This window comes from Fringilla coelebs (genome assembly GCF_963513975.1).
Source record: "Fringilla coelebs genome assembly, chromosome: 4".
NCBI lineage: Eukaryota > Metazoa > Chordata > Aves > Passeriformes > Fringillidae > Fringilla > Fringilla coelebs.
In genome coordinates this window covers 22,086,955-22,101,109 of record NC_140032.1, presented here as the reverse complement: position 1 = coordinate 22,101,109, position 14,155 = coordinate 22,086,955, and the positions used below count along the sequence as shown (strand labels likewise).

General features: G+C 36.8%; 1 protein-coding gene across 1 annotated transcript in view; it reads left to right on the top strand.

The window, feature by feature from the left end:
- ARAP2 (ArfGAP with RhoGAP domain, ankyrin repeat and PH domain 2) overlaps positions 1-14,155 on the top strand; it is a gene marked incomplete at both ends in the record, with an annotated part of 105,739 nt that overhangs the window by 17,137 nt on the left and 74,447 nt on the right. The window contains 2 exon segments of the mRNA XM_084204247.1: positions 5,492-5,612; positions 8,321-8,502. Coding sequence (XP_084060373.1) covers positions 5,492-5,612; positions 8,321-8,502 — 303 coding nt within the window.

Sequence of the window (14,155 nt, the reverse complement as noted above, 5' to 3'; positions counted from 1 at the left end):
GAGAGATGTTATTTTGATGGTGTTTGCAGAGTGTCTTGTCATGGAACCCTAGCATGCTGGAGATTGTGAGAGCACAATTAAAAGTAGCATGGAAGACCATTTAAGAAAAACCAATCCAAACCTATACTCTTGTTGACTCTTTGATTAAAAATGGTTTTTTCCTCTTTGCCTTCTAGGCATAATTGCATGTTATAGAACTAGGTTAGGTTTGAATGGGAATGTTCAAAAACAGTTCTACAGTGTATATGGCTGGTTTTGTTTCTGTACTGAGGATTGAATCTTGCTGAAACATTTGCAGACTTGTGAACTGCTTTTAAAGTAGTTTTTAAAGTAGTAGATTAAAGTAGTTCATTTATGTGTGATACAAAAATGCATTTGTAAATCATAGTTTTCAGCAAAGAGTATATGCCTTGTAATTCTCTTGGAATTCCATGTGATTACCCTTCAGAGCACTACAAAATTATTTCTCTTTTGCTCTGTGATTTACTAATTAATTTTTCCTCTTGGAAGTAGTGAAGACGTTCTTAGACTTAAAAGTGATAGATGATTTTACAATATGCCTGTTAAAGGAAGTTGAGGTTCCCATCCACATGCACGTGTGTTATTTTAAATGCTGGAAACCATTTCCTGTTGAAGATGCATATTACATTAGAAAGAAAACACAGTTTCAGGTAAAAGTTCTGAAACAGTATGCTGATTGGGGGTAAGAGATCTATAGATGCCTTATGATGCAGTGAGGATGTAAGAACTGAAGAAGGATGAGACTGTTTATTTTCTGAGGGGCTGGGGAACTAAGAAAAAGCTCAAAAAATATTTACGTTGGTCTTTTTTCTCACTGATTGCAAATTTGAAACAATTGTTTTTACTTGCCTACTTTGCTTCACTTACAGTAGAAGACATGATTTTGTAGATGAAGGGAACAATAAAATAAAGAGAATAATGTTTGCATTACAGTGACAAAAAATAGTACCCCTTCACAGTATTGATCCCACTACTTCAGAGGAGCAGAAAAGCAGGGTTGATCATTAAGAAAGACTTGAAAAGATAGAGAAATGGGATTTCCTTAACACTATCTGTATCATAATTAGGGAAAGAAATGCTAATAAAGAACTTAGTCTTTTATCTGCGCTGGGAATTTATTTTTATTTTTTTTCTTCCTTTTGAAAGTCACTGAAGGTGTTACTTGGAGGTCAGTTGTGCTAGAATAGCACTTGTTACATATCAGTTTGTCATAAGAGATTCCAGAAATATTCCCTTCTGCAGAAATGAATGTTTAGTGTGTCACATGATGCATAGGAAGCTACCAACTCTGCATCCTCTATTTAAAAGGTCTGTGTGGTAGGTTAGGCTATCAGCAGCTTGACAAGCACTTGCATTGAAGCCTCTTTGTCTCACTTTTGCTGGAATCTGAGTCCAAGCCTCACTCTCGGTATTGAAGGAGATGCTGCTTGGTCTCTGTGTATAGTTTCTCCAAATCTGTGTGTCTGACTTTCTAACTTGGTGAATCATATGCCTGAAGAAATGTTATATCTGAGAACTGCAAGGCCTGAAGCAAAATTCTGGGAACTGAGGATTTGGTGAAACTCAAAATAGTTTGCAGGTAGGAGGAAAACATAGTTGGGTACCAGTATTTCTTAGTGCCCAATGGGATTGTGCTGAATGAGCAGTGGTGTCACTCAAAAAAATGAGATTTTGTTGCAGTGGTCTCTGCTGGATCAGTATCTCCACACCTAGGGTGTTCGTATTTCATGCAAGATGGATATCAGCATTTTCCTGCTGTTGCTTGTGTGTTGTTACCTTGACATGATAAACAACTATTTGCAGACCCATCAAGACCTGTGTGCAGCTCCTTGCAAGGCCTTGCATGTCCCCTTTTCTACTAAATAGCTGGTCATTTATATATTTAAATGGAGAAGTTGTTGTTTTAATTTTAGAACTTAATGGCAAGTTCTGTCTGTTCTAGTCTGCATTTGTCTTAGGAAGTTCCTACACAGACAAGAATGTTATAAAGAAATTATACTTGCGATTTCATGTATCAATTAAAAGTAGTTCTCAGAAGGAAACCAATCCATACTTGATTTTTTTCTTCTTATTTTGAGCAGAGAAGGTTAGACTCAGTGGAATGGAACTGTTTATTTTACCCAGAAACACTACCAATATTAAATAGCTCTATTTGTCATTCAAATTAGGAGCTAGAGAGGAGTGAGGTTCTTGAGAAGGGGAAGTGTACTACATGGCTAATGAAGAGTGAAATAACCAGGCACTACAGGGGGAAGACAGAAAATATTATTCCTGAAAATGCCCGTATGAATACTTCTTTGAATGACTTAAACACCAATTTTATACATATTTTTCTGACATTGTTTTAGTTGTGTATCAACTTCTACTTGATAGAGGTCTCTTCTTTACTTTGTATCTGCATACAGGAAAAAATGATTCAACTTCTAACAAACTTTAAACCTAGGGAAAGTTTTGGGTTGAATCTATGTTGCTCTCATTTCTTCTGTGTTCCTGGTCCTGAGAAAGCTGATGCAATCACAGCAACATCCCATGTAGCTTAATCTCAAGACAGTATGGTTAACTGAGAAGGGGAGGGTAGAATTTGAGGGTTTTTTTCAGCTACCCTATATGCACAAGCTTCAAATTTCTTCCTACTTTTGGCAGAAATCTGGTGTTTTACCATGCACTTTATAGTAAGGCAAAAACTTCTGGTTATGTTGAAAGTTTTTATTTAAAACAGCTATGCATCCCTGGCAAATATATTAGTCATTTAGGAAAAAGATTTCACTCTTCAAGTGGAGAACTTCAATATTTTGTTGTGTCACAGTACAAGTGAACATTACAAAGAGCAAAATTCACTGCAAAACTGATGAATCACTGTCATTCTTGAAGTAGGTCATACTTAATCTGTTGTAGGAGTAAAACAAAAAAAAGTAGTCCAAAATGGTATTTTCCAGGATCCATTAGCTCATCTTTGAATCATAACTGCCAGGGAGTGATGTGGGGCTTTATTTGAAAATTAAAGTTTCTGCCAAACAGCTGATATAAAAAAACCCAAATATTTTGCTTTTCGTGCTGGAAAATTTTTTGTCAGAGAATTCTTAGCAGCTCTAAAACTAGTTTACACCACTCAGTAACAGAATAAATAGCTGTGAAGTTCTTGGCTGTGTTTGTTTTGGTTTGTTTTTTATATACTTAAATAATTCACCTAATTTCTAGTCTGGAGTATTTCAAAGAGAGTTATTGTATCTTGATCTACAAGAGCTTTTTAACAGGCATTTTTTTGCACATGAAAGAAAAGCTGCTGCACAAGAAAGATTGATAAATTATTATGGTTTAAACTATATTTGAAAATATGTATGCCTTGGAGAACAAAGCTTTAAAAAGGATGATGGATGATTGTTTAAATAGCAAAGCAAAACTATGCTCAGCTTAAAAGGAAATTGACTTTTTTTTTTTTTTAGCAAATGAAATAAAATACTTGTAACTTGCAGCAGTCTGTTATTCTCTCGCAGTAGTACCGAACACAGCCAGTAGATGCCTGCAAACACCATAAGATATTTGTAACTGAACACCTAGAGAAACAAAAATGTTTTTATTTTTTACCATGGAGGGATCAGTAGTTAACTTAATATCCAACCTCATTAAAAATATGTTAAAATCATTCTTTTAACAAATATAGCCCTAATGAAAACAGCTATGCAATTCTGTCTATGGTCATTCTGACTATTCCTTGTGTGTAACTATAGTAACATGCTTGCTTCTGCTATGTTTCAATATTTCTGTTTATTTATCAGCTAAAGTACCTCTGCTGACATATATTGGTACCTCAAAGTGAAACAACATTAGTATATTAAACTCAGTAAACAAAAAAATGATCCAGTGTATCCTTTCTGCTCCACATTCACAATGTTCCTTGAGTGCTTGTATGAAGTCTGTTATAATACTTTGTGAGGGAAGTTATTACAGAACAATTTCTTTGTGGGGAGCTGACTTGGACTATTACTGCATCTGAATCATGAATTTTATCAGTATATCTGAGTTGTCTTGGTCAGAAAATTAATTGGTGAAAGTGTAGTGGAGACAAGAGCAGCATTAACTCTGGAATCCAGAAATAATGCAGATGTATTTCTGAAATGCACTTCTGCTTCAGCTTTCCTTCCTGTCAACCCCAAACCCTTAGGTTAGTTAGTTTAAAAGATGAGCTACTTGAAGGAAGTACTTGCAGCAGTTCCTTTTTCCTATCTTGCAATTGTGTTCCATTCAGTTGTCCTAATACCTAGTTGGAAATCTGAAAATATTGGAGAAATTTGTGCTGACCCCAAATTATTGTGGTTTAACCTCAGCCAGCAACCACACCCCACATCCACTCGCTCCTCTCACATCTAGGATGGGGAGATAATCAGAAGAATAAACATGAGAACTTGTGAGTTGAGCTAGAGACGCTTTAGAAGGTAAAGCAAAAGCTGAGCACAAGCAAACCAAGGAGTTCATCCACCACTTCTCATGGGCAGGCAGGTGTTTGGCCATCCCCAGGAGAGCAAGACTCTTATTCTGCTTAATGGTTACTTGAGAAGACACTCTCCATCACTGTGAACATCCCCCAGCTTTACATACTGACCATGCTCCCATGTGGAATGGATATCCCTCAGGTCTGCTGGGGTCAGCTGTCCAGGCTGTATCACCTCCCATCTTCTTGTGCACCTCCAGCCTCCTCAGGGGTGGGGTGGGACGAGGAGCAGAAAAGGCTTTGATTCTGTCTCAGCACTGCAAAGCAATAGCTGGAACATCCCTGTGCTGTGAACCCTCTTTCTGCCATAAAACATAGCCCCATACTAGCTACTGTGAAGGGAATTATCTGTATGCCAGCCAAAACCAGCACACACATAGAGCAGAAAAGCACGTACCTGATCCAAGCTACAGCATTCTTGTTAGCACTGACAGGACAGTGTATTTTTCCAGTGTGATGCCCTTGTTTATGTTGAAACTTAGGGATAAAATCAGTGAATTTACTTTTCTTATTGGCTACCCACTGAAGTGACATGGTGTGGGGGAGAACAGCAAAACTGTTTGGAATTCTCTGCCTGGAGAAGGAATCTGACATGGGAAAAATATTAAACTATCACACAAGTATAATAATTATATATTTTCAAATTATTATTCTTTGAGATAGTAAATGTAATTTACTTTGGCATAAAATTGTAAATTAAAGTGTGATGTTTTGTAATATTAATGCCATGAGATAATTTATGAAGCTGAATATTAGATATTCACAATCTATCTCATAATGGGATTTTATTCTATTTTAGAAGGTAGTAGATGTGCATAGATCCAGAACGATGAAGTAGGTGATAGGTAAGTAGTGAAGGGGTTCACTTATTCAGTTACATTAAGTGTGGTGAACTCCCTAAACATCATGAGAAGTAATGTTACATCAGAGGAATTTAAAATTCTATGAGAATTAAATATTTTGACTGCCTTTTTGTTACAGGAAGTGTTCTCAAAAGGAATAATACTGCTCTCTGCAATAGCAACAGTAAGAGCTCACGGAGAGAATAAGTTTGAAGTTGTCACATCCCATAGGACTTTTGTTTTCCGTGTGGATAAGGAAGGTAAGTAGATGATGTGTGTTTCTAGAAACTGCCAAAAAGCCGTGTAATCACTGTTGACAAATTCTATTTGTGAAGTATAGCTTGTGTTATTATGAGAAATATTTCTGGAATCCAGTTGGCTTAAGCTCATAAAGTGAAACTGGAGATAACTCTAAACTTTGTAAGAACAGTGGAAATAGCTGGGCAATGGCTTTTTAAAATATCAAAATGAGAAGATGATTTTCCTGACTCTTCTGTCTCCTTCCCCTATCCTTCCCAAAGATTAATTTGTCTGAACATTTCTCAAGTCTCACTAGCAGCTCTTACAGCCTGTGTGCTTTCAGACATCTCTGAGTCACCACTTGATAAAAAAATGGACAAAGAGGCAATGAATGATGCCTGGGATATGATGCTGTGATCGAAGGAAATCCAAAGTTTTCTGTCCTATACAGTATTTTCAGCTAGGTATTGATAGAGATTACAAATGTAAATTGTAGCAAGGAAGTTAGTATGCCTTCTAATTGAATGTTTTATCAACCTACAGCTGTAATATGTGGAATCAATATCTGTGCAGGTATGATTTATTTATGGAAACAATCAAATAAAAATGAATACCTAGGAAAAAAGGAATTGCGCAATATGTATTTACAGCAGTACATGCCAGAGCCATTATAGCTCTGGGGTCTCTCAGCATTTCCATTATCAAATCCCATTTTTATGGGTTATAGTTGGTAGTAAACATTTGCTGCAGGCTGTAACAGGAGTGCAGCATCAATGAACAAATCCTTCTTATCAGGTTTGGCTCAAATAATTCCAGTCATTTTTGTGCTCTTAGCTGAGTTTAAAAATATGTATTTCTTTATTATTGCATTTTTTTCTATATTTATTTTAATTTTTTTTCATAAATTATAATATAACCATCTTGGTGCAATACATTTTGGGGGGCTGCAATTTTTTTTGTAGACCTTTGCCTTGGATACTATAAAAATGTTAAAAGCTTAGGCTGACTTGTAAAATATATTCAGAGCCACCACTTGTTATACATGAAATTCCATTTTCATATAGTACATAACCATCTTTGGACATAGTAAGCTGTCTGTAAAGCTGTTCACTTAAGGTTAGAAATGCCTATTGTATAAGGAATGTGGCCCAGAACTGGATTATGTATTCCCAGTAAAGTATGTAAATAACCCTGCTCAATTTCTATGTGCAAAAACAAAAACTGTTACCTGATGCTATTACTTCTGTGGATTTGTGTTTAGGAATTGTTCTGGCACTATTCAAAGGGTACTCAACTTCTTTCAAAGATTTTGACATGGAGACTTTTACATGTGTTTTGAAATATCAGATATGCATTACTTTTGGATGGATTTAAATATCTAGAGGAAAAAGCACTATATGTAATGGTTTGGAAAGTTTAGGGGCTTTTGGGGGCAAAATAAATAACCAAACAAGGGATAGCGGTGAATTAGAGCATAACTTGCTCAGATGCAGTGAGATTTTGTTTCACCAGAGTGAAATACCATTGAAAAAAGACACTTCTAGAGTAATTTGATGCCCTCAGCTATACTAAAGTGCTTTTGAAATACTCCAGTAATATTTTCAGACAGCATATATGTATTTTAAAGCAAAATTTTTCACAGGAACACTTGGATCACATTCCCTGTGCTAATCTGTCAGGCTGCTATCTTTCTTTTCTATGAAGTATTTTATAATACCTAAATTAGTGTATTTGTTGCTGTATGTTGCACACATACCATTTATGAAGTAAGTACATTATTATTTCAATGGTGCTCCCTGCAGTCTTCCAAGTTAATTTTGCCAGCTTCATGCATACTGTGAATAGAAGTTCCAATCCCTCCCTTCCCCCCTCAACCTCCCCCCTGCCCCAAATATATTTTGTGATCTGGCTCTTTCAGAGCAAACAGTTGAAATATTAATGATATTCCAATTGCATAAGGCAAACCTAATTCATTCGGACAACTCAGCGTTAAAGTATATTGATCTTAGTCCAGTCAAATGTCTGAACATAGTGAATGAGACTGAGAGAAACTTTATTACTTCACATCCTTGTGTTCATGTATTTGTAAGATGTTACATTAATAATGCATGTAAAGATGCTCAAACACAGATTTTCTTAATTACTCCGTACCCTTGACAATGTCAAGCTTAAACACCACACCTTAATGGAATAGATCGTAAATTACCAAGTATTTCCACACCTTAATGGAATAGATCGTAAATTACCAAGTATTTTTTCTTTAAAGCATGGCCAAGCACGGAATAGCACTGGTGATGATTTGCCCCTCCTCAGTAACAGATCATATTTGGGCTCTCTGGTTTCTGCTCACATAACTGCTGTAATTCTTTCCCATTGATCTGGCTTCCAGAAGGTGAACGTGCCACCTGTCTGCTGCCTCAGTCTTTAAGCTGTCTGGAATAAAGTGTCTCAGAACTAGCAGTCATGATTTGAAGAATCTCAATCATCAGTTTGTTTGGATTGGTGTTTTGATTGTTGGGAGTTAATTAGATGTCTGTCCTTCTAAAACCTCTGCTGATAAAGATTCTCATTATTTTTATTTACACCTCCTCATCAGTGTGGATGTTCTCTCTTATTTGGCATAGCTGTACCATCAACCAACATAGCAACAAAGCTGGGAAAACCAATGTGCAGAGAAGAATGAAACTGCTGCTTAACTGTCTTTGATTGACTTTTTTTTCTTGTTTAGAAGAAAGAAATGACTGGGTTAATACAATGCTCAATGCCTTGAAATTGCTGTCTGATAATAACTCTCAGTCTCGAACTTCTGTCACCCCTGAGAAAAGTGGATATCTTGAGCTGAAAGGATACAAAACCAAAATCTTTATTCTACTTCAGGGGAGTACTGTATGGATCTGCAAAAATGAGCAGGTAAATTTTTCATGTGCTTTTTTGTGAATGAAAGCTTATAAAAATGGTTTAACTAGTGAGTTGGAAATTGATGGCTCTTTGTGAATAGGTGCATTTCAATATAAATGCATATCTCTTTATATGTAGTGCTTTATTGCTGAAATTCTCAGAAGGCTTCACAAAGCAGGCAAAGAATCATTATGTCTGTTGTACAATAGAAAAAAAGTGAATATATAGTGAGGTGAAGTGAAAAGCTCTGAGTGTCAAAACATGTTAGTGTCAGGGCTGGGATTAATTCACTCTTAAAATGTGGACCATAAGCACTCAACTTAATCAGAAGGCTTATTTTGTGCAGTGGTTTCAGTGTTTTATAATACACTGCCCTGAAAAATGTGCTGTACAGAAATACATAGTGGTATTTAACTGATACTTCAGGGAAATGTTCAGAAATTATGTTCTTTTTGTTTCCAAGAATAGAGACTGGGCAGATTCTGTTGTGCACTGTAATATTTTAAACAAATACAGTATTAAAAAATGTGAAGTAGGCCTATCTTTTCAACTTCCAAAATCTACGGCTTTTAGTTTTGTTTTGGGCATGACTATATGATAATATGAAGTGGAATTCTCTAGGGTGCCATAGGCAGGGAATAAATGGGGATAGTTGGGTTCAATGAATAATTGAACTAGTGGAAGAAAAATCTATTAACATTAAATGGCAGGTGCTATTTCTTTGTGAGGCAATTGATTACCTTCAAGTACCTGGAACCTGGGATGGCACTGGGGGAGGTGTTTTTACATTCATGCCTTGTTCTTTCAAAGTTGTCTACAGGCAAATCCCTGTCTCAAATGTCTCTCTTGGAGTTGATCTCACTTCCTCTCCTGTTGTCCTCTGTGTGAAATTATTTAGGTGTGCTTGAGGGTCCACGTAATATTTGATATAAAATCTTAGCATTCTTTCCCAGACTATGGAAGGAAATTAGAGACTGAGAAAGACCTGTTTTTCTTTCTACTTACTGTACTTCAAGGAAGTTTTAGTTGTTAGGTACATTCTTTGAGGTCAGTCAACAGCCAACAAATCAAGAATGTTGTAATTGGGTTTGCATGGCAAACCTGAGGAGGGAGGACCAGCAGAGAAAAAGTGTGATGAACTGACTACAATCCCCCATTCCCCATCCCCCTAAGGTGCTGAGTGGGGAGGAGGTAGTGAAAATCAGGACCAAAGTTAAGACCATTAAGAAGGGAGGGGTGGGGGAAAGGTATATTAAGATTTCATTTTATTTCTCATTGTCCTACTCTGGTTGGATGGGTAATATAAAATAAAGGTTAAACTGATTTCTCCAAGTTGAGTCTGCTTTGCCCGTGACAGTAATTGGTGAGTGATCCTACCCTGTCCTTACCTCGTCCCTCAATACTTGCATTGTATTTTCTCTCCCCTGTCCAGTTGAGGGAGAGGGGGAGTGATAGAGCAACTTTGGTGGGCATCTTCCATCCAGGGTCAACCCACCACAAATGTGGTACAGTTTATGGATTTCTGCTGTTCTGTAACTATAAAAAACCTCCATAAATTATTTAGATATGTAATACGATACCAAAAGTGTATTTGCTGTGTGTCATTTGAATTTAAACCTGCAGCATAGGTTCTGCTGAATGATCATCAGGGAGAGAAATTGGTCTTCATAGCTGAACACAGTACTCTTCATATATACTGAAATCTTTAGGCCTGATTATTGTAATGAATAGGTGACCTATTTAAGTTCACAGTTCATTGTTAATGAGCTACTTTTCCTTTCAGGACTTAATGCTTTTTCAGTCTTATACCCCTGAATATTTTTGAGTGGTCCTTGTGAATGTTTTGAGCTTTTTTGATTGAGGAGTAAAGATATCCTGACTTGTGGAGGAATTTCTCCTCCAGAGTGATAGGTCATTTGAAATTAGTTATGTCCCTCTTAAATGTTGCAGTACCAGGCATCAACTTTTGCTTTTTCACTTTGTTCTTACTCTTTTTGAATATAACTGTTGGGAGCATCTTTCTTGCCTCCAGTGGTGCTTTAAACTTCCTCTGTTGACATGGGGCACTCCCAGCTCTGCCCACTGTGCTGAGTCAGTTTTCTGACTGTATGTTGATACAAAACAGAGGCATTTATTTTTGAAGGGTTCTTGATTGCTCTTTTCTGCATTTTCAGAGTGCAGATTGTGTGATTCAGATACCCTAAGACTGCTCCCCTCTCCTATCACTTTCTGTTTCTACAGAGTTTTAAAATTTTTTTTTTGTGTGTACATATGTGCGTTGGTTCTATTGCTTGTGCTGTTGTGTGGCAGGTTGTATCTGCTCTGCCCTTTCAACATCATGCATTTCAGAATTGCTTTATCTGATCATGAAAGCACATCCTTATACAGCCCTTTTGCTAGATATTTATTCCCTTCTACTACATGGATGCTCTGCAAAGATCACTGACTGCAGTGCAGCAGAAGGCAAACCAAAATCAAGCCCTGAAACAGAATGGTTAGAAGTGCTGCCAGCCTGTTAACTCCTCCTGTGTGTATGAATATTGTAAACAATGGTGCAAAACCATCTTCTTCCCAAAGCCTACTTATCTAACCCCCAGAAAATTCAAATGGTCGTAAAACATTTTTTGCAGATTCTGCATTTGAACAGTATCCTTTCTTCATGCAATTTCTGGATGTTTGTGAATCAGAAGAAATACCTTCTGTCTTCAGGCTTTCAAAGTCTGCAATTCTTTGGCCACCTCTCGTGTTTTAATTTCAAGTTGGAAAACAGAATGATTTTTACTGCAGTACTGAAGAAAACCATCACAATACAGCACTGATCCATTAGAGAGCGCTGTTGATCTAAAAATCCTTCCCTGCCTCAAGTCTGCAGTTGAGCTAGTAATTATTAGGCAAATCTGTCCAGGGATGTCCTCAAATCCTGCTCATATTGGAATTCACATCCATACTAGGCTCCTGGAGAGCCTTAGAGGGGTTTATTATAACTGCAGTGCTAAAAGACACCTATTTAGACTTCTTACAATGTTGAAATGAGATTGGATCGAGCTTATTCATTGATTTCTAATAAACTTGATAGAGGAGAGTCTGCTGTTACTTTAAAAAAAAATTCTTCAGTGTTAAAAGTGGAGAAGATCCTAAGCCAAATGCCAAATTGTAACTTTACTGCCATGAACTTTGTGAAGTTCAGATTGAGATCAGAACATCATGTCTCAGGCCTCTTTCTAGTTAAAAAGTGATTGGTTTAGCTTGAACTTGTGGCAGTGATATAGTGCTGTACGAAACCATCAATTTCTTTGACTCATGTAGTGTAAATTTCTTAAACTTCCTCTCTTGAGCAGAAGTGAAAAGTAAATCGTACTGGATCAATTTGTTCAACCTGCAGCTTGCTGAAATTCCATTTCTGTTTCATTCGTGCTTAAATAAAATAACGTAATCTTATCGTTCATGGCAGTTCAAACATTGGCTTGAAATGTCAGTCTGCAGTGGCAGTGCCAGCCTTGGTTACCATCAGAAGGGTCTGACAAATGCTTGTCTGGTCTGCTTGAATATATCCCCTTTGTAAGGCTATATTTAAGATTTACTGGTATCTAACATCAGGGAGAGCCTAAGTGTCATAGTGTTTGTGCTAGAATTTGGCTTTGAAAAGAGAAATCAGGATAATCTTGTTACTGCTTTGGGTGGTTAGATGTATTTAGCTGGAATATTTTAGGAAACTTTGCCAAATATTAATATGGGGGACTGGTATGGCTCTGTGCTGTAATAATTTGTGACATGTTTTCTCCATGCCTGACTCCATGTTAAAGCTACAATGGTAATGAGTATTCTCTCTGTGATGTATGAGCAATAATATATATTACTTATTAAAAACCACTTGTTTCTTTTTGGCTTAATGTTCCCATTAATTTCAGAGGGTGTTTTGTTTTGTGAAAGATTTAAATGATTTACTCTGTGGCAGATGGAAATGTTTATTCATGTTGAATGAACTAGTAAGGGTGCCTAGTAATTTTAATTTCTTCTGTAATGCTAATGGTGCATTTAAAGCAAAACTGGACAATACCAAAGGATGTATTACGAGAAAGAATAGTAAATAGGCAGGAAATGTCAGGGAGGGATAATGTAGAGAACTTATACAAAGACAGCTGAAAGGACCAGCCAAAGCTGATGCTTGAGATTGGCATCTTGAAAGAGAGGAAGTGATGTGAATATCACTGGAAGGAAGCAGAAGGGATGTGTGCATGAATCTCTGCATAAGAGCAGAGATATGTCCTTATCTCTGTTAAGAAATACAGGCTTAAAAGGGAGCATTTTTGAGCAACCTGATCTAGTGAAAGATGCCCCCGTTGGACACATGTTTCAGGGGGGTTGCGTTAGATAATCTTTAAAGGTCCCCTCTTATCTGAACCATTCTGTGATACTATGAAATACATATTGAAATACACACATACATTGCCAGAGACATTATGGTTGGGGTTCAGGGGCTGACTTGGAAGTCTTTTGGTATACAACAATGGGAATTTAAAATTATACTCTGCAAAGAGGATTGTTTATTAGGAAATGTTCTGGTTTTACCTGGAGAAAATGATTTCCTGATTAATAATCAAGAACATGATGAATGTGAGAGAAATCCTTTAAAAAAAAAAGTATCTCTTAAGAACAGTCAAAAATGTTTAGCAATGGAAGATTACCAAAGAAGAACACTTAAATGAAGTCCTGAAGATGAGTAATAATGATTGGTTGTCATGCTAAAGCATCATGAGAAATTCTTTTTAATGTATGTAGATTCTTTGGTGTGTTCATGATTATATTTGTGAATATAATGAGTACAAGGTGATGGAAACAGCAATATAAGAGAAAATTGGGGGGAGGAGTTGACTACAAGTTGAGCAGCAAGGAAAATACTTACAAGTTTGAGATCTAATGAGGAACCTGAGAAAAGCAACTCAGTTCTGAAAAAGATGCTAGGGAAAAAGATAGGGGAGTAAAGGCAAGAAAAGGAAGCAGGAGGAGGAACAAGACTGTTTAGATGGCTGATAGAGAAGGAGAGAGAAGTGCCTGGTGTGTATGGGGTGTGGCAGTGGAAGGAGGAATTATTGAGAATGAGACAAGAAGAAGCGCAATCCTTGTAATTGTATTTCTTCTGTTCCCCATTCTTATCCCACATCCTCATCTTCCTTGCCCCAAGAATATGTGTGCTTTTTGAGATTTTATGATGAAAAAGTGTTGTTTGTAATAACTGGGAAACTCTAAAGAAACTGTGATGTACTTGATTGCTAGTGCAGACCATGATCAAACATGGTTACAAACATACAACTGAGCTTGTCCTGGAATGCCTTAAATAGGTGGAGGTAACAGAAAAGCAAACGAACATTTGCTCTTTGTTTTTTGATTCATTCCAGCTTTTCTCTCCCTTCATAACAACACAAATCTGTAGCAAATGTTAAAAAGCAAAAATGGAACAACCCAAAAATATACCAAGTGCATTGGAGGGAGAAACACTAATATGAAGTGTTTTAAGTCAAAATACACTGATACATTGGTGACTTGTAGTGGAATTGAATGATCCAGCCTCTTTTAAATATAATTGTTTGCATCAACCTGTAGTTGGGATGATAGATTAAGGTCACATCCCTAATTTTCTAGCAGTTCCTTGCAAAGAATTCTTTCA